The sequence below is a fragment of the Acanthopagrus latus genome, chromosome 9 (assembly GCF_904848185.1).
Source record: "Acanthopagrus latus isolate v.2019 chromosome 9, fAcaLat1.1, whole genome shotgun sequence".
Lineage (NCBI taxonomy): Eukaryota > Metazoa > Chordata > Actinopteri > Spariformes > Sparidae > Acanthopagrus > Acanthopagrus latus.
Genome location: NC_051047.1, coordinates 8,667,761 through 8,687,815, shown reverse-complemented (window position 1 = coordinate 8,687,815; position 20,055 = coordinate 8,667,761). Strand labels below are relative to the sequence as shown.

Here is a 20,055-nt window from a genome sequence, read left to right as displayed (position 1 = left end):
CCATTGCTTCTGTGGTAACCATAGACGGAAGCTACATTATTAATAGCAAGCTAGTTTCTGTGGGAGCTAACAAGATTCCATTCAACTGCATGTTCTGCTGTCACATTAGCTATGGTTTTGCTACTCTGATTTGTAGGAGTTGGAGGTCTATCCAGGTGCATCTGGAGCCATATTGGCCTGCGCCCATTCATAACGACCCTTGAGACTCGAAAATGAAAGGTGATGCCAGGTTAATTGTACACGTCCAACCACTAACCAAGAAAATCTCCTTGAATCCTTTGAGAACCTCCCGTACCACCTTCCTCATCTGGGGTACCAGCTTGAAGATCCTGAGCGGACGCAGGCAGCGCAGCATCATCAGCAGCTGAGCCCCAGACTCAGGAGGGACGTCAGGAGGCAGCCAGCACAGGAAGATCAGGCTCACCTACAGTAGACACATAGCATTATGGCGATGAGCAGTTAGTGGGAAGGGAAAGTACTCAAAAGATCATAAAGTTGCAATCTCATTATTTGTATAACAACCTTGTAACTGTCAATATCCTTTATTTTACCTGTGACGGTCATGTTGTACAGCAACATCACTGAACAAAGACTTAATCAGCTTTTCGCAGAATATTCATGCAAATTAGATGCACATAAGAAGTTGTTTCAGAAGTAATAAAATGTGAAATGATGACAGTCAGGTCACTAAACTGAGAGTTATTAACAGAAATTGGCTATTATTTAAATAAGACAAATGACATGTGATTGGTCTATCCTCAAGCACTTTTTTAAGTAAGATTCCTCCATTTTAATCCTTTTGTTATGTTTAGCAGCCTTGAGATTGCTCACAAGATAGATGAAGATGTCCATGACTCCTCCAAAGTCTCTGATGACAGCTGTAGGGGTGAAGAACAGACCGTCGGCCATGATCTTCAGGTTGAGCTCGATGCTCATAAAAATCACGAACACATACTCCCCAATCTGAAACAGAAGGCATGGGTGAAACAGCAATCACACATGTGCTGGCTTGTCCATTTAGCCATTGATTCATCTGCTTTTAATACCTGCAGCGTGGGGACGTGCATGACCCTGGTGAAGGGTGATTCAAACATCATGGAGATGCAGGAGCAGATGGTTACTACAATCATAACCCAGTCCAAATACGTGACAAGGCCCAGAAGATCGCTGCAGGGAGACAAATTAACATGGTCATAGTTTTTTGAGCACAAATATATTCAGCTTAAGTAGGTCAGGGAAGTTATTTGGCTTGCAAACCAGCAAATATTCAGAGATGATTCAAGAGAAAGAGAAGGGGAAGACAAGACAGAGACAGGATATGCGAGGACAGGTATAAGAAAGTGAGTGAATAAATCTGTGTGTGTGTGTGTATGCGTGTGTTAGCAGCCCAATCTATTCTACAGCAGGTAGTCAGTAAAAATCCCCTGGCACCAACAGTATCTGATACAAAGGACTGCCTCTCACTTTAATAATCAGACTCCATGCTCGGCTGAATTACAATTAGGTTGCATAATGGGTGAAATCTATTTCACAGCTCTTCTTCACTCCACAATTTCCATTCCTTATCACAGTTTTTGGGGGAAGCACAACAGGCAGGCAATTAAGCTACATAATTAATAAGTATTCCACTGTTGTAGAGCGAACAGATCAATAGAGAGCGAAGGAATCAATAATTCATCACACTTACTACAGCTGGTGGTATTTGGTGTTTTTCACCACTCCTGTTATGGGGTCAGTTTTAGATCTAGAAATGAATTCATACAAAGAAAATAAATTGTCAACATTTTGACAGAAGAGAAAAGCAAAAATAAAACTGTCTTGTGAGTCAAACTCACACAAAGGCATTCAATTGTGCTAAAATGCTGCAGATAAAACACTGTAAATACAGGTACGAAATTTGTACAAAGAAATCAAAGACAGGTGGGTGAATATGAATGCTATCTGAGGAGTCTATTGATATCATGGCACAATGGTTGAATGCTGACATCCAATTTAAGACCATTCAGAGCTACGAGAGGCTACTGAGAGAAACATCTTTAGACCATACACAGATTGACTGATCTTACGCATTGAAGCGAGCCCGAACAATCATCCTGCAAAAGTTCCTGAAGCGGTGCTCCCGCCCCACGATGAAAAGCGGCTTATCAAAGTAGGGATGATTTTCTCTCAGTTCCTCCTCCTGGACTTTTCTGCATGGCCAAACAAGCACAGAGGTAGGAAAAAAGCAATCATGATAGAGTTATGATGATACTAGTGGCAGTGTGTTACACAGTACAGTACTCAGATTACCTTTTTTGCTGAAATAAGTAATGTAATGTATTCGTTTTGAAATTCTAGTAATACGTTGTTTAGTTTTGTATTGGAATAGGTTATCTGTGACTGTGAGAACTTCACCATCATTCCCTGTTCCTTTTGTTGCCACAAAAGAGAAAATCCCTGATGCATTTGCACCATTTCTGTTTCTCTCCTACACCTTGGCAGGCTGTGCACAGCCACCTTCAGATATGTCAGTGAGGTTCTGTGTGTGAGTGTGCAGGTGTAACTCAGCTAGCAAGATGGCCAGAGCAGCAAGGGCAGCTTAAAACATGATGTACTGTAGGCTATAGGAGCCCATGTTTTCTTGTTTTAATAGAGGCAGATGCTAAAACTGTATGTTTGGGTTAAATTTGCTGCCAGATCGTTAGCAGCCAAAAGAAAGAGACTGCGACGTGTCAGGTAACGTACCCTCACTTGCTGTTTACTTTGATGTACCTCCAATAACTCAACCTCTTCATTGCAGATGACTTGGAAAAAATGTGTGTTGTATGAATTTGTAGGCTACTGTATAGGCATGCTTGTACTAACTTTATTTTATGTTTTATAATCAAACATAAAAAATAAATTAAGAGCAATTAAGGGCAAATTGCATGTGACATTCCTGTTATGGTTAGCCTGCAGAGTTACAGTACATTACGGGTTGTAGAATATGCTATCCCATATTAGTATAGAGTGAGTCGTTTACTCCAAAACAAGCCACTCCTACATGAGACGATAAAGTATCCTTAACTTTAACCTCACCAAACCTAACCTTAACTTTACAGGTTGACATACAATGAACGTGTGTGTGAATACCTTTTCATTTCTGCTTGTTCTTTCTTCTCCTGGATCATTTTAATCTCACTGTCCTCTCTCTGTGCATTACGATAACGCACTGTACTGGAATGCTGGGGAAAGAGGAAATCAAGATATGAGAAGACGTTTAAGGAAAACTGCTAGAACACACCAGCTAGAACCTTGTCTGAAATCAGTGATTCTGGGAACATTCAAGCTCATAACAGAAATCAGAAGATGTGTGTGTTTGTCTGTGCATGTGTGTGTGTGCGCACACTCACATCCTGAGTGAGCGTCTCCAGAGACTTCCCTCGGCTGATCCTCTGACTAGTGGAGCCATGTCTCAGAGATCTGCAGATACAATGATAAGACAGAAATCACATAGCACTGTGCATGTGTGTAGGATATTACATGATATCTGTATGTGTACGTGTGTGTGCTTTCAGACCTGCGTTCTTGCCGTATGTGATGCTGGACACTGAGTATGGAGCGTTCTTTGGCTGGCTGGCCTTCAAAGGATCCACTTAGCATACGCTGTCTGGTACAAGCCCTGGGGAACACAAACACAAAAATATTGTTTTTTTTCTGCTCATAGTCAATGTAAAGAGGATTAGAAAAATGCTTGTGTGAGAGGTCACCAGCTTTATCTGGTCAACAAAACATACATGGCCTTCTTCATTCCTGGTTCTTGAAAGTGGCGCTCCCGTTCATTATGAAACAGGTTCCAAACATTCCATTAGTCTAGTTAGTGTTAGTGTGAGCGTAATTCTGGGCATCCCTGTGTGTTTTGGCTAACAGCAGAGTCATGTACCAGAACAGAGCTAATGACACTGTGGGCACCGGCAGTGTGTGTGTACTTTAATCATTTACCAAGACTCGGAGCGATTGCTTGTTTATTGGCGGTAAGCACGCATGAGTGCCTGCGTATGCTGTGTGTATGTTTGCCGATGTTGGTGTGACTGTGAGCCTAATTGTGTGTTTGTGTGGACGATGGCAGACCAGACAGAACGTGTTATGACTACTGATATGCTGTCTATCTTTCAGACTGACTGAATGAGGGAGGGGGGAGCGAGCCAGATTGGACACGGTGCCGGAGAGCTAATCTACACTTAGTGCCAGCTCTGCCATGCTGAACAGCAAATTATCCATTTACTTCTACGCGACAGTAAATGAGTCTGAAGAGGGTCTCTGTGTGTGTGTCTTTGCTCGTGTGCGTGACAGGGAGAAGCTGTAACAATACCAGAGTGCTGTTACAGCAGAGTTACATCAAATATGCACATACATTATTGCTTTCACCCACACAAAGACTGGCATGCATTTCATGACTGTGGATGAAGCATACAACACACATCTAGCAAGGACAGTGTCAATCCAAAATCTTATGATCTCCTGATTAAAAACAGTCAAATGTTGAGAGCTGCTTAAAGTTGCATATGGGTTAGAATTAGGCTAGATTTCTTTAGAAAATGAACCTTTTTTTGACATCTTGGTTACATGTAACTGTTGTACTGGCAGCATTTCAATGAGTTAGGGTTGGTAGGTAGAATACCGTAATATGAAAATACATTTACCCACCTACAGTATTGCATTTTACCATATTAGCATTATAAAGATATAGCTCTTATTTATATCAAGTTTAATGTCTGTAAGGACATAATATTTTATGAATTATACATTTAAAAAAATAAATGAAACTAAAAAAGCCCTTCTGTTCGATTCAATTAAAAATATGTCACATTTCCACATCAAGATATCTAAAAAAACAACTGGACCATTGTTATATGTTTTGTGGAGTGTACTTACATTATGCCAACTTTTTAAGACACTGTTCTGAGAAATCCTGTCATGGTTTTGGGTTTTTAGTTCAGGTATTTCCTATTTCATTTTGTATTTTCATCGTTCTATTTTTCATCCGTGTATGTCATGTTTTGTTTTACACTTCCTGTCTTTGTATTTCTTCAACTTTTTCTCCAGTTCACTCATGTGTCATTTGTTAGTCAGTTCTTTTATTTAGTCTGTTTTGCCTCATTTGTTGTGAGTTCATCTGCTTTCCTGCTGGTGTCAGTTTGTCTGCTCCTCGTTTGTCGTCTGTGCTCCAACTTTTGTCACCTGCTCTTTGTAAATTGCTCTTGGTTTGGTATTCTTAGTCTTGCCTTTTGCCTGATTCTGTTGCTTGCTTTTTCAATGCCTGCATTTTAATTGTTGGAGTTTTTGTCAATAAAGTTGTCCTAAGTTCATACATACATGTGTTTTTATCTGCATAAAAACAAAACCATGCTTCTTGAGGAGGTGTTAATGTGTCTTACCGCAGGATTTTATTGATAGTGGTTTCCTTTTCCAGGAGGTTACGAGCTCGGATACTAAATATCGACCTGCGAAGCTGAGAGAGCCCATAGTGAAAATCCATTAGTCTGCAGTTTGTTAAATTGAGTGCACCATCCAAAAACATACCATACACACGTAAAAATTAGGAACAATTTGCTCCTACTATTTTACTTCTTACCGCTGTGGTTCATCTGCTGTTGATAAGTGTGAGATAAAGGCAGTGAATGAGTAAAAGAATGAGTGTGAGAAGTACCTTTTGGTCGATATACTTGTTGTCTTCAATGGCAGAGCGTTTGGAATGGTCACAAGAGGAGGATGAAGCGGATGGGAGACGCCGGAACAAACAACTGGTGTCCTGCTGCTGACGATCAATGAACTGCTTCATAAAACTCTCCCTAGAGTACACATGAAACAGCACACACACACACGGAGGTGATGAATTGTAATGCGTTGCTTCCAACTGAAGAAATCCATACACTTAAAGGTAGAGGAAACAGAAAATTTGTAATGGAACCATCTTGGTGCAAATTCAGCTGCACAACATGTCAGAGGAATCTCTTCCTGCAGCAGCCTGGCAGATGGGCTGCAGAGGGGGATTTCTAGGGGAGTGAAGAACCCAGCTGTGCCATAATCAGCAACTAAATTATGAAATTGATTATGAGGTCGACTGTGCTGGATACAGTTTAATCTGGCTAAAACTATTCTCCTGTTTAACAATCCACAAGGTTCTGAAATCTTTTTCCATGGTTCTTTTCTGAAATCATGTCAGTGCTGCAGGAAATGGTGGCATCTTCACTTCTTTTTGGTTTTTCCACAATAAATTGGAAAGTAACCCTCTCTAGAACATTGTTTATTTCCTTTGATTTTAAGCTGATGTGGTGTGTTTGGGTATAATGAATTTTTTATTTCAATTTAATAACCCAGCTCTTCTTCCTTTTATGGCAAACTCTAACTCTCCCTGGTGCTTGAAACAAAAAATGGTTCATTAAGCATATGCCAACAAATGTTTTGACTAGATATCCTGTTTTTAGAAAAGCAATGTAACTATTTACATTCCAGTGGATGGAGATCATACTATCTTGTTATAGAGCAAATTACCTTGATATCTCATGAAAAACAACAGTCACTTCCTGTTGGCAGTTGACTTGCATTCTGGAGAAATCTGTTAACCTTTTTTTTTTATTACATAGAGAACTATCAATGTTTCTGTTGTTTTTATTTTGCACTGTGTTGCTTGCTAGCATCATTTTTACCCAACAGCAACATCTAGGACTAACTTCTAGTCTCGAGTAAATTCAAACTTCCATTTTCCTTAGTCTGTGTAGCTAAATTAGGATGCTCTTGTGTGATGCAGAGGTTGCATTTCTAAAGGTTATTGTAAACACACATATGATTCTTAGCAGCCAACTGACATTTAGGTCTTCAAACCTATAAAATACAATACATTCCTATATACAGTATATTTAGAAAGTGTTCAGACCCCCTTACTTTTTCACATTTAGTAATATTGAAGTCTTATGCACAAATTGTTTACATAATTTTTTCCCCTCATCATTCTACACTCAATAAACCATAATGACTCTGGCCAGGTTTTCTTTAAAGATATCTCTGTACTTTGCTCTGTTCAGCTGTCCCTCAACCCACCAAAAAAAAACCCCACAGCATGATGTTGCCACCATAATGCTAATGGGATGGTATTGGGCAGAGAATTAGGCCAAAACAGTTCAATCTAGGTTGCCTCAGAGCAGATAATCTTGTTTCTAACAGTCTGGGTGGCCTTTTGGTGCTTTCATGAGTCTTTCACTGAGAAGAGTCTTACATCTGGCCACTCTGCCATAAAGCTCAGATCAATGGTGTGTTGCAGTGATGGTTGTTACTCTGGAAATTTCTCCCATCTCCAAACAGGATCACTGGAGCTTCATCATCTCTCCTACCAAGGCCTTTCTCACCTGATAGATCATTTGGGCAGGCTGGGCAGCCAGCTCTGGGTTCCAAATCATCTTCCATTTTCGAATTACGGAGTCCACCATGCTCTTGCAGGCACTTCCTTGAAACCTCATGGCTTGGTTTCTGCTCTGATTGTCAGCTGTGAGACTTTATATAGACAGGTGGTGTGCTTTTCCATGTCATGTCCAATCAATTGAATTTACCACCATCAAGTATCTTGATCAAGATGATCAAGAGAAACAGGAGGCACCTGAGCTAAATTTCAAGTATCATAGCAAAGGGTCTGAATACTTATATTACATATACATATTACATGTCAGTTTTTCCATGTCAGTTTTTCCTCTTTTAATACATTTTCAGAAACCATTTAAAATTATTTTTCCGCTTTGTCATTATGGCGTGTAGACTGACAAGGGGAACATTGAATCTAAAAAATTTCACCATTAGGCTGCAACTTAAACAAAACTACTTTCTGGATGCACTACATATAAATTGACTCAGTGTGTGCGAGTACCTGATCCTGGGCACGGTGAAATCGGACGGCAGCTTGGAGATCTTCACCATCTGAGGTCTGTTGGGGAACTTCTCAAAGATCCTGAGTCGTAGGGGGAGCTTCTCTTTGGTGTCAGCGTTGGCTTCACTTTGCTTGAGCTTCAGGGAGGGAGCCAAAAACACAGTTCAGTCACAGAAGAGCACACAGTGAAAGGGGAACGTCATCCACATGATGAGAATGAAGAAGAGAGGGATTAAAATGGGGTACAAAGGAAAAGGAGGCCACAGTTGCTATAGCTTGGGTGTGGAAAGTTTCGGGAATTTGACGTTACCCTTGGTAGTCATGGAGAAAAAGCACAAGACTAAGCCTGGTATAGCGAAAGGAAACTGTGAAACGCAGAGGTGTTATTAAGGACTTGAAGGGTGCAGCTTTACGTTTCTGCCTGATGATGGCAGCAGCACACTTGCTTACAACACACACCACATACAGGACAGACAACCACATTTAGGAGGAGATCCCACTTACTTTTAGAAAAAGAATGGAGAAGGCGACAAAAGAAAAGCAAAGATTACTTTGGAGTGGTTAATGGAGAAAAGAAAAGGTAGCGACAGTTAGAATAATGTGCATGTGTGCAGGCCGAAGTACTGTGGCACTGACTGGAGGTATAAAAGAATGACAAAGGGAAATGAAACCAATTATTTCTATTTAATTACATATGGGGGAGGCTGATTGAAATTCCCTTGCAGGTATTCTCTGTCTGGGTGCCTGAAGATAACTCCTGATGCATTGCAGATTAGGCCTGGAAGTGAACTGCCATCTGGAGCAATGGTGAATGGCAGCTTATCATTCTGAGCAGGAAACTGCTTTGAAATATATTGACTGGGCTCTGTGAATGTTTCTCTCTCTGTCACGCCATTTTTTTTCTGTCTGTCTACCAATGCAAACGTCCCCTTCTCGCTGCTTGTGTATATTGGTATTTTCTGTTTGTGCTTGTCTGGCTGTGAGCGCCCAAATGACTGGAACAGCCCCTTGTATTTGATGGCCGGGGGAAGGAGGGAGCTGACAGAGGAGGGAACGGAATTCTGTCTATCCATTTTCTTTTTCTTGGAGACTAAAATGTGGGAGCTTCTTTTTTACCCTGAGTGGGTGAGTGGCGTACTGTGAAGACGGAATTATGCACCAGCATTTGCTTGCCTAGGCTTTCTGTCTATATTCCGACTCCCAAGATAGACACGGCATAGAAAAAGGCAGAGACAGAAGGAGGAAGTGTATGAGGCTAAAACAAGTAAAAGAGAGAAGCAGGCAGAAGGGATATAAGTATGAACAAAACTTAAGGGATGATTACAAATAGGCAAGTGGATTGTGGCTCTAATATGGCTTAAAGCAATAAACAAAACACCTTCTTATACTGTCTCTGCTTCAGCAGTATTGAATTGAAAATCAAATAAAGTGTTGAGCAAAATAGTAAGCTGCTTTCTAGTGCTGCAGTTCTCTGGGTGAAACTTGTACAAAGTGCTGCAGTCATCTCAAATACTACCTGTACATTGGGTTGCTGAATTCCCAGCAAGCAAAACACACACAAACAAAATATCTCAAACAAGCATGCACACATACAGTACACGCACGCACACACACGCAGTGCAGAATTACTATGGACCATACTGTTCCCAGAGGTCCTAATCAATTGGGCCAAGTCAGCGAGATGTACAGTTTAGCCAAGGCTCTGCAACCTTATCTGCATCAGTATCCCACTACAGCAAAACTTTCTGTGCCATGTATTGTCCTTTGCTGCTCTCAGTGTTCATCTCCCTTTCTCTCTTCTATTCACATCTCTTTACATAAGCCTGCTCAAGCCTCAATATCTTTGAACAGTTCTGTTCACTGCATACTTCATCACTGATCTCATACCATTCCAACCTTTCTATTCTCTCTAAAAGAGGAAAATGATGAAAGCTGCAGGGAAAGGAACAAACATTCAGAATTGCTCAGAATCGCTATTTCAAAATTCCCTTAAAAATAGACTGGTGTAGTGTGAGTAATGCACACTTATTCATCTACTTTAGGTTTTTTTCTGTATCTTTTTTATTTGCTGCATCTGGGAACCCACCAACTGTGTAAAGAAAATAAGCCAAGGTTGAACTGAATTTAATTTCAATTTATCTGGGAAACCAAATCAGATTCCACTTTACCACAGACCACTTAAGATTATTACTTTTGGAAAAGTGCAATGCCTTGTAGCAAATAATGCTCAGGAGGTCAGCTGCCAGCAACAGTACCAGGCATGTAGTTTCCTAAACTATCTATAGAGTGTAAGGCTGTTCAGTTCAAAGTTTACCTGGTTGGGCGATGCACTCTAAAGATGCCATAGATCAATGGTAACTGTGTGTGCTAATACATTGGGCCTTCAGTCTGGTCAATACCTTGGATCAATAAAGCATACATTAACACACAAGAACTCAGGAACAGAGCACTTATCAGCAACATCTATTCTTTACTGATTATAGGTTTTACGAGACAAGGAATCCCCCTTCTCCCATATACAGTACATGGATACATGACTATATGTGTATTTAAGTGCACCAGGCATATTAATTTCTGTCAACAACATGTCAACAATGCATAACATGAGTATTTGTATACCAGTATATTTGTATGTAAGGGTACATTTTGGAATATGAACCCATATAGAGCTATCACTTGACTCTACAAGACCTCTCAGCTTTACTGAGTGTCATTGCATCTCTCAGCATATTTTTGGTTTTAAAATATTTTGCAGCAAAACAATGATTAAAAAAAATAAAAAAGTATCTGCCCAGCAACAAAATTACAGAATGTAATAAAACTTCAACAAATTCAACTAGCTTGTGAATTTAGTGTAGAAGTTAGCAGTTAAAGAGCTAAGTACAGTAACTTTGCTCAGGAGATGGTTAATACCACAACAAAGCTGGAAGGATAAATACTGCGCTTAAAGGATGAGTAACTAATTTGCCCTCATGCTGATGGAATGTTGGGTGAAGTATGGGAAAAAAATGACAGGGAAAAAAAAAACTAAAGCAAGAAAAAACATAAAATGGCTCCATATGGTTCCTCTGGTGTTATCAAGGTCTCCAGAAGCGCTGAGATCCCGTATTGATTTGAAAAGATGAATTGGAATCTCTGGGCCTCTGGAGAATTGAACTATGTGCAGTGTACGAGCTATATGGAGCCATTTTCTGTTTATTGTCCAGTTGTTTTTGTACATTTTATGACAAGTCCCCAACTACTTCAATTTTAAGGAGGATGCTGTGTTACTTAGAAGCTCCATAAATATTTTGTGGATTAGAAAAATTAATCTGACACCCCATTGTCATTAGGGTGAGTAGATGATGACTGAAGTTTAATTTGTTGACATATTTAGCATTTAGCATTTGCCAGGTGGACACAAATATGTTCTAAAAATCAGTTAGTCCAGGTTTAATTGTCAACGCACAGGATATCATTTCTGCTGCTACAGCTGTCTCAATCAAAGCAAGAACAAGATGTGAAGTATGTGATGTTGTGGTGTGGAGTGGGATCGCGGGAGTTGTTTTTGATGTTGAAGAACCACCATTGCCAGTGAAAATAAAGAAACATGATGAGTGAGGAAAAGAAAAAATAGCAAACAGAGTGACTAGTTGGCTAGTTAGTCGACATCCCACCTCACTCTCTGAACTATCATCTGCTGTTTATCATTTTTCCCTGAAAGTTACAGCAAGTAGAGTGGGTGAAGGGGATTTGAACATTGTTGGAACCATTTGGAATGATGTAATAAGTACACAACAAAACATACATTATAGGTCTAGTTGTCTTCAGAATTTTCATGTGGAACTATTACTGTACATATTAGGCCTTTAAAGGGTAAGCACCCATGTGCGTGTGTGTGCGCATATGTGCAGGAGTGAGATAAATGTCTGTGTGCATGTGTGTGGGAGAAAATGTCTCTGCGGTTCTCTTTATGTCACAGTGAATGGTTGATAAATCAAAACTACTGCCTCGCTTGACACAGATGAGATTTACTGTATTGTGGTGTAACAATGGAGCCGAGACTAATGTGTTTTGCCTTGAGACCCATTCAGGTGACCTGCCACTGCTTCCCCCTCCATTCAAGACAATTTCAGGCTCGGCTGAGCTGGGGAGCTTTTCGTAAGGGATTTCCACAGCTTTCCAAACCATCGCTACGAGTGTAAGAAAAACCAATGGTGACCATTAGCATCAGACCGAATTCAGTCAGAGCAATAGTTCAGTAGAAGCATGAAGGGTGAAGATAAAGTAGTCAGCATCACAATGGCCTCAGACAGAGTCCTAGACTATATGATGTAAAAAAAACAGCTGAGAAGAAAAGCATTTCAAATAAAGAAAACTGCTCTTCTTTCTAAGGGACAAAGAAGCAAAGACCCTTCCAAATGACACAACTTAGTACTGTGTTCAGTAATAATACCTCCATGTAAGGATGATAACATGCTAGATGCTCATGCTGTCATGACATCTATATTTCACAGCTACAGGACCAGGTCAGTTTCCTGTAATGCACCTCCATACTGATAGCATAACGACAACTACACTTAGCAGAATGACTAAACCCTCTGGTAGTTGGACTCCTATTTGTTTGATATCTGTAAGCTTAAAATCATTCTGTTTCAAGCTGACCTTCAAGTAAGCAAACAGAACACTGGTCCTACTTGGAAAAGGAAGCAAACTGTTAATAACTGAACTTATAGCCCACTGAGAACCCAGACACACCAAACTAACAAAGAACCAGCTGTGACGAAAATCTGGCTGTTGTCACACCTCAAGTCGGTGGTATCTTGGCCAAAAAGCTGCACTTCAACAGACTGCAAAGTCTATAGCCAGTGGCAAACTCATTTGTACATTCTACGCCTGCATGAGAGGAAATATCTCTCGTTACCAACAGGTGGTGGCAGTGGTCTGTATTCGTCGCTCAAAAAGGGAAACCAGAAAACTTGGGACTGTGGACTTTGGACAGCATTTTCACACTACTCTTGCTAATATACCTTCTAATAATATATCTGAAAAAAGTGGCAAATGGCAATGGCAAAGAGGGAAAGGCAAAAATGGGGAGAAACTGCACTAAATTGGTGAAATTATGATCACTACAAAGACAGGCTCAACGGGGTTTCTCTTTTCTTTTCCTTTTCTCTTCTTGTGCACTGACACGCTTAGCTGAGTAGCCAATCAGAGTGATCTGTCTCACCAATGGGCTCTGCCACTGATTCATCATTTGGCTGAAAAGCTAGTCGCTGGCTGGTTCCAATGTTGCGGGACACATCACAAAAACTAGGGCCACAGATCCTCACCAATGGCTGACATTGGCCCATTGCCGACCATCAGCCTTACATGTCAGCTCCTTTACAAATGATCTAACTGTGAGCTAACAACTTGGAAATCACCGATATGGCTGCAGCAAAAAAATCAGTGGAAATCTTTCATCTCTCTCTGACTCTCTGGTCAATGGAGCACACGAAAAAAAAAACCTCATAAAAAGCAATATAAATAACTCTGATAGGCTTGTGTAGACTCATTTTATCTGTTTAATTCTTTTGAACAGTCCACTGAAATATGCCTCAGAGGCATGCAAACATAAGAATGAATTTCTAAGACAGTAGCCAACAGAACAACAGAAAACCGAGGAACAGTTGCCTACAAAACTGTTGCCCACACACAACTGTGAGTGCCTGTGGGAGGGTGTATGTGCTGTAAGGTCATCTGCATTTTACCATTCATACATCAGTCTGCCATTCACCAGCAACACCAGAGAACAGCTGTACATGTGTGGGAATGTGTGTATGTGTGATCCCAGATTGCACAATTTAATGTTAATACAACAAAGCCTTACTTTCTTTGTAATCCATCGTTCAGCATAGTAGTTACTTATGCAGCACAGCGGAAGAAAGTGAAGCATGTATGTACTCTATCTATGGCTAAAATTTGAAAAAACAAACAAACAAACAAAAAAAAAGGATAGAAATTCCAAAACATGTGTGGTCCCTGTTACACATGCTAACCTATTTGCACTCCACATCTCCTCAATCGTCTTGGTTGGGTTCCCAGGGCCTTGGGCCAGTCCAGCTGCAATACCCTAAGGTGGAAGAGCTGAGAGCGAGTTAGCAGGGTCACCCTCTCCTTTCATTAGCTGGGTAATGAGCCATGCTGTGGAGCTGCTGTAAAGCCACACGGCTTGTAAACCTCTAATAGCTACCTCCAACACCTAAAACTGTGGATACCATTAACACCATTGCCACAATATCTAAGACTACATGGCATCCACCAGTGTACCTTTGGGTTCAGGTCTTGTTTCTTGTCAGGACATCCTTAGTCACACTAAGATTAGAGCTCACACCATGTACAGCAACAGCAAAATCTCTGGCTGTGAGCATTTGTTAGAGGGAATTCAACTCTCTACCCCCAATGTTTCCTGCCTGTCTTCACTGTGCACTATCAATAAAGTTTAATTTGATTAACCTTAAAGATAAGGTTTTGCATTGTCTTTGGTCTTTTAAAACATTTTGTTTCAGAAAATGATTGCTTTTCTGTTGAAAACTGACATTAATTTCAATATTCATGTGTTAAACAATCAACAGTGTGGATCTCTATCCTCTTGCTCCAAACATATAACATCTGTGTGGACATCTGCTATAAATTGGAAATAGTCAACAAAACTGTGCCTTGTGGCCACTTGTCACTGTTGCCTGAACTGCTCAAACTGGACATTCACTTAAGCACACAATCTGAGAGCAAAATTGAGTCCAGATGTTTTTTAATGGCTTCTTAAAAATTCTTAGCATGCCCCATGTTAGCCAAACACCTGTTTGTGGGAATGTTATACAGATTAGAGTTTAACAAACATTCAGTTTGTCGTTTACCACTTTGACACCTTGTGTTTGGCATTATTTCTTTGGGAGCCAGAAGTGATCATATTTGGAGAAGATGGTGCAGCTGGGGAAGATCCTTAGGGGGGTGACTGAGAACCCAAGAACCCAACATGGTAGAGTCTTGTCACTTAAATAACCTGAAGTGTACCTTCCTCTATTTCATTCCATCATTTACAATGTATTGAGGAAGACTTCACACTAACGATTGAGACCATATGCTCATTGGCAAACTGTTTACTGAGGTTAAAAAAAATCTAGTAAAAAGTAGGGTCATTTTCTCAAAACATTCTTTTTGCAACCCATGAAATTGCCCCCTGCTCACCATGACACGAATGCAGGTTTAAGGCACTTCTACATTGGCTTCAACTTTTAAAACCTGGAAGCTCCATCTACCCTTTATACTTTCTGTTTACGAAAAACAGGACAGTCTGAGCAACATAATTATACAATGGAAATTATACAGAGTGCTGTTGTACCTGTGTTGTGTGTACTTGTACTTGTCAGTGTCTGTGTGTTCATGCCAATTGGAGAGTATGGCAGAGGCACAGGGTCTGGAGTGCCTTCCAATAGAAAACTGAAGGTGACATTCAAAAGAAAAGAACACATTGTATTGGGATTCTCCAAGGGGTATGCTCCTTTCTTCTCAACTCCCTCTTTCTTCTTCGCCTTTCTAGCACTAAATTCCCAAATAAGTCCTTGGTCCATTAAATCACACAAATGGAGGACAGGCTTTTAGTTTAATTCATAAATAATGAAATCCTTGGTGGGAAGCCATAATACAATCACTTCAAGAAGCATTTGATCAAGCTAAATTACCTTTAACAAAACATACGTTCAGTGCTGAGTGCCTTTTGTAATGCAGTAGTGGCAGCACAGAGCAAAGAGCAAAGACAATGTACATGTACAAACATGCAACTGGTACACACATGGACATACAGTATATCAGTACTGAGAACAATCACAGGTTAGCTGGACAGAAGATCCCTTATCTTTGTGACACTATATGTCAGCTATATACAGCTGTATAACAGTGACTCCTTATCCTAAACCTCTTTTATACCGAAAGCAAATATATTCTCCTTTCTCTCCCTCCCTACTTGGTGTTTATCTCCTCATCCATGTCTATCCATCCCTCCATGTCACTCAACCACCTTCTTCTCCTCCTGTTTGATCTATCACAGCCGATGCCAGATCACACACTGTTCGGCTGACAAATATGGAACAAGAAGATAGACGCAACCCAACTGACGACCACATGCTGTCACTGCTATGCTTCTCTCCACGCCAACTTTGACAAGCCTGACACACTGGGGGCAGCAATCTGATTACCTCTAGTCTGATCACACCCTAGTCTGCTGAGCTGCCCGCAGTGTTTCTTTGAGGATGTTCATCTGGTTGTGAGCCCTCCCTTACAACCATGTCTGTTAAACTGATAATTTATTGGAGATCTGAGCGAGCATCATCCATCATCATCCATCATACCACAATTGTTGCCCACATAGACCTCTGTGGTACGAAGAGAGACATGATCATTAACACACACACATCCATTTGTCTGGTACAGAAATAAATCCAAACCACGGCAAATCCTGATTCAAATTTTGCACGAGTGTCCTTGCACTAGATGGCAGTATGGTTAGATGGTATAGGCTATCAAGCACAGCAGTCTGTTCTTTTCAGTTCTGAACCTCACAAGGTCAGATAATCTGGAAATCTAATATTTACCACAACATTTATCCTTGAGTGTGAGCGGAGGAAATCCTTTCCGAAGGCCATTGTGGGCCTGGCTCTAAAATGACAAGGCTAGAGGCTATTGGGTGCACACATGAACATGAACAAACAGTATGACAGATCCATTCACAATACCAAATTACTAGGAGCATGGCAATGCCAGGCAATGTCAGGAACACATGTGTATCATGTGAGCATGTGAGTGTGCCCTCCCACAAAATAGTTTTGCTTTGACTGATCCATCTGTCCTCTATGCTATCCTTTCATACATTTATATGAGATTTGGGCTAAAGTTGTATTTGTCACCCTATTGAAAAAATACACTTTTCTGCATTCATTTTTAGTTGGCAACTTAGTCTTACAAAACTGTAAGATTGTTTTTATTAGAATATGTGACTGCAACTCTACACCACCCTACTGTTACGAACTCAAGGAGGTGCAGTTGCTCTTTATATAACTGAAACCACCTGTATGTACTACAGGTTACATTTTTCAGGTGATTAATACAACTTGTCAGTAATTCATAGTGGACAAACAAGGTCATATTTTACTGTTTGATAAAATATTATCTCAGACATATCTGGCATTCCTGTGCTTAATCATCACTTGACCTATGCTGATCTGCAACAAAACTGTTGCTTTGATGTACTATGTGAGTCCAAGTACAGCTTACATTTTAGGGTATTTAGCAGATGCATTTTGTCCAAAGAAACTTACAGTAATTCATACATACATCCTTACACATACACTGATATCAGCTCAGATTTTGGTCACATTAAGGGTAAACAGAGATGCAAACCAATGGATTTTAAACCATAACTGTGCCCACAGAGAGCTCAAACTGGCACTCACAAGGCTACAACCTCTCCTGAAAAAGAAATTGTCAAAGGACAGCGCTCAGAGCTCAGTGTGCAATGGATTGAAATGTTGGTTTGTCTGCATGCGTTATGTAAACAAATGCAGATGAAAGAGGGGTAGCTATGCTTTTAGCCTTTCTTGCTTTCTTCCTCACTTTTTACTTGCACAATTTCCCGAATGTGCACATTTCCCAAATGTGCTCCTCACGACTCGTCTACCTGGCCCGAGGACCTATTTGATTGCCAGGCATTTCCACTTCCACACAAACACACAGAGAAACGCAAAAAATAAATAAATTAGTGTGTACGCAAAAAGGCACACAGATTTATCATCACTGACAATTCATACCCATACACAACCAGGGAGACACACACACTCACACACAAACACACTACCATCACCATCTCTGCCCTTAGGGGTAAACACCTTCTTCTATTTGGTTGATATCTACCGGCACAGGATAAACAGTTTCCCCTTTCCCCGCATCTCCCCTTGGTCCTGAAGACATTGCTCTGTGGGCAGGAATGATTTGTTGGATGAACATGGGACATCAGTCTCCCCTATCACAAAGCCCACCAACCTGTGAAACCATAGATGAAGGGAGAGCAATCTCGGGCAGCAACAATGTCCTATAGACAAACTTGTTTTGAAATCAAATGCAGCAATTGGCCCATTCGTGTTGTCTTCCTCTGTATATTTGTGGCACTTCAGATGCAAGTCAATACAAAAAAAACAAAAAAAAACTTAATCTTGGAAAAGAGTGAAGGATGGTAATAAAAAAGTGGAAATGTCAGCGTCTTCAGAGCAAAGACAGCAAACTATTAATGGTTTCTTCAAAGTTTCTTTCTAGCCTACACTGCCATACCTTGTTGGTTAATTATCCACATTCTGGAGATATGCAGTGAACCCAATTCAACAAAATAATGAAATGAAAAAGGCTGCATTGTGCTTTTATTCTGACTGAGTCAACTTTTAGAAAAGGAAACAAGCTGCAGTCACTGCCATGATCGACAGTGATCTCACACAAGAGTCTGAACCATGAAGTCATTATAAGTTAGATTATTATCCATTCAATTCCTAGTTTTCCATCTTAAGTCATACTATACCAAAAGGCAACTTTTACAATTTTATGTTTCAGGGTTAGCATAAGTTTCACGGTTTGCGCAATGTAATAACTTTTGAATTAATGACACCATCTGCTTTTTGGTTTGGTTCTCTATAAACCTTGCATTCGCTTTGTTTTTTAGTCCACCACAAGTCTTCTGGGAAAATGAAGGCTGATAGGCGATCCCGTCTCGATTACAGACGAGATGAATGACTAAACTCAGATTTTATCCTCAAGTTGTTAGTAGTTGTGACTATGAGGAAAACTATGACAAGTATGAGAAAAAAAAAAATCTAGTTGTCTTTGTGACAGCGGCGCCACCAATAATACCACTTGAAAATGGTAGTGGGGCACACATTAGCATGGCCACCTATTGGTCAGAAGGAATGTTTACCGATCATGGCCAATGCAAACATTTACGATTTGTGAAGTTGTTCAGTTTGACTGTACTACTTATAGATTACATTAGAGTGCATAACCAGTTCCTGGCGCACAGTATACATTTTTTAAACTACATTCAATGAGAAAGTCACTCTCTTCTCACCAGCTATGAATATAACCACACCCGGGAGGGCGATGTGTGTATGTATGCCCTAATGCACACACATCAGGGGGTGGGGTGGGGGGTCTACTTCCTCCCTTCACTTCTGCTTTCCTCTGCAGTCTACCTTTCTCCTCTGCCAGACATCATTTCATTAAAAAATTCTAGCAACCCTAATTTCACACAATAAATGCATTATCCTAATCAACAGTGATGAGTGGAGCATGCACTGGTGCACATACACATACGTCTGTGCGTGTATGTGTGCACATAAACATGTGTATGTTTGTGTGTGTGCCACTTAGAAATTCCTGATACTGTACTCCTGGCTCGTCTGATGGTGGAATAAACTGGATGTTCATTAGCTGTAGCTTCCTTAATTATCAATGACCACTCTTTATGCCTACAAACGTGTACTCGATGTGCATATGCGTGTGAATACTTTATGCACCTGTGTGTACCAGAGTTTGTGTGAGTATCTAAAGCAAATAAGGCTGTGATTATAATGCAAGGATTCAGAAGTGTTTTACTTGTGAACAGCTCATGTCACACAACATTAAAGCAAGCTGATTACAGCACAGCGAGCTCACACTGATCTGCTTGATCACGGTGCGGCTACCCATAAGACTCTGTGCTTCTGCTGGTGTTTCAAGCATTGATACCGAGATGAAAAACCAAATCAAGACAAATGGTGTGTCGAAGCTGACAGATGCAAGTCGTTCCCTCAAAAGGCAGGGCTGCAATCAGCATACAAATGATGACGGATGTTTTTAGCTACATCCCTTATTGATGATGTCATTATCAAATAAGCAACATAGCCAGACACAGTAGTCCTGTTGCTTCACAAAACTCACACACTGCGACAGTCAAGGAGCTTATAGAAATAGTTACGTTAACCAGCCCCGGCGACAGCATGATGACGACCAAAAAGTTTCCCATGCTAATCATTAATGATCCACTGAGCGCAGATGTCTGTATTGATGATTATATATATGTATGTGTGTATATATGTCTCTGAAGCAGTCGGTCACAATTTATGTAACTCTAGAAATCTGTT

At 40.5% G+C, this 20,055-nt stretch overlaps 1 protein-coding gene across 7 annotated transcripts in view; it reads right to left on the bottom strand.

The window, feature by feature from the left end:
- The window catches only part of nalcn (sodium leak channel, non-selective), an 88,672-nt gene that overhangs the window by 11,793 nt on the left and 56,824 nt on the right, over nt 1-20,055 (bottom strand). For all 7 annotated transcript variants that reach the window (XM_037109423.1, XM_037109424.1, XM_037109421.1 and 4 more), the window contains 11 exons: nt 7,877-8,013; nt 5,669-5,810; nt 5,397-5,470; nt 3,539-3,640; nt 3,372-3,441; nt 3,112-3,203; nt 2,067-2,189; nt 1,688-1,744; nt 1,047-1,167; nt 832-963; nt 257-424 (listed from right to left, as the gene is read on the bottom strand). In XM_037109423.1, coding sequence (XP_036965318.1) covers nt 257-424; nt 832-963; nt 1,047-1,167; nt 1,688-1,744; nt 2,067-2,189; nt 3,112-3,203; nt 3,372-3,441; nt 3,539-3,640; nt 5,397-5,470; nt 5,669-5,810; nt 7,877-8,013 — 1,218 coding nt within the window. The remainder of the gene's footprint in view (nt 1-256; nt 425-831; nt 964-1,046; nt 1,168-1,687; nt 1,745-2,066; nt 2,190-3,111; nt 3,204-3,371; nt 3,442-3,538; nt 3,641-5,396; nt 5,471-5,668; nt 5,811-7,876; nt 8,014-20,055) is intronic.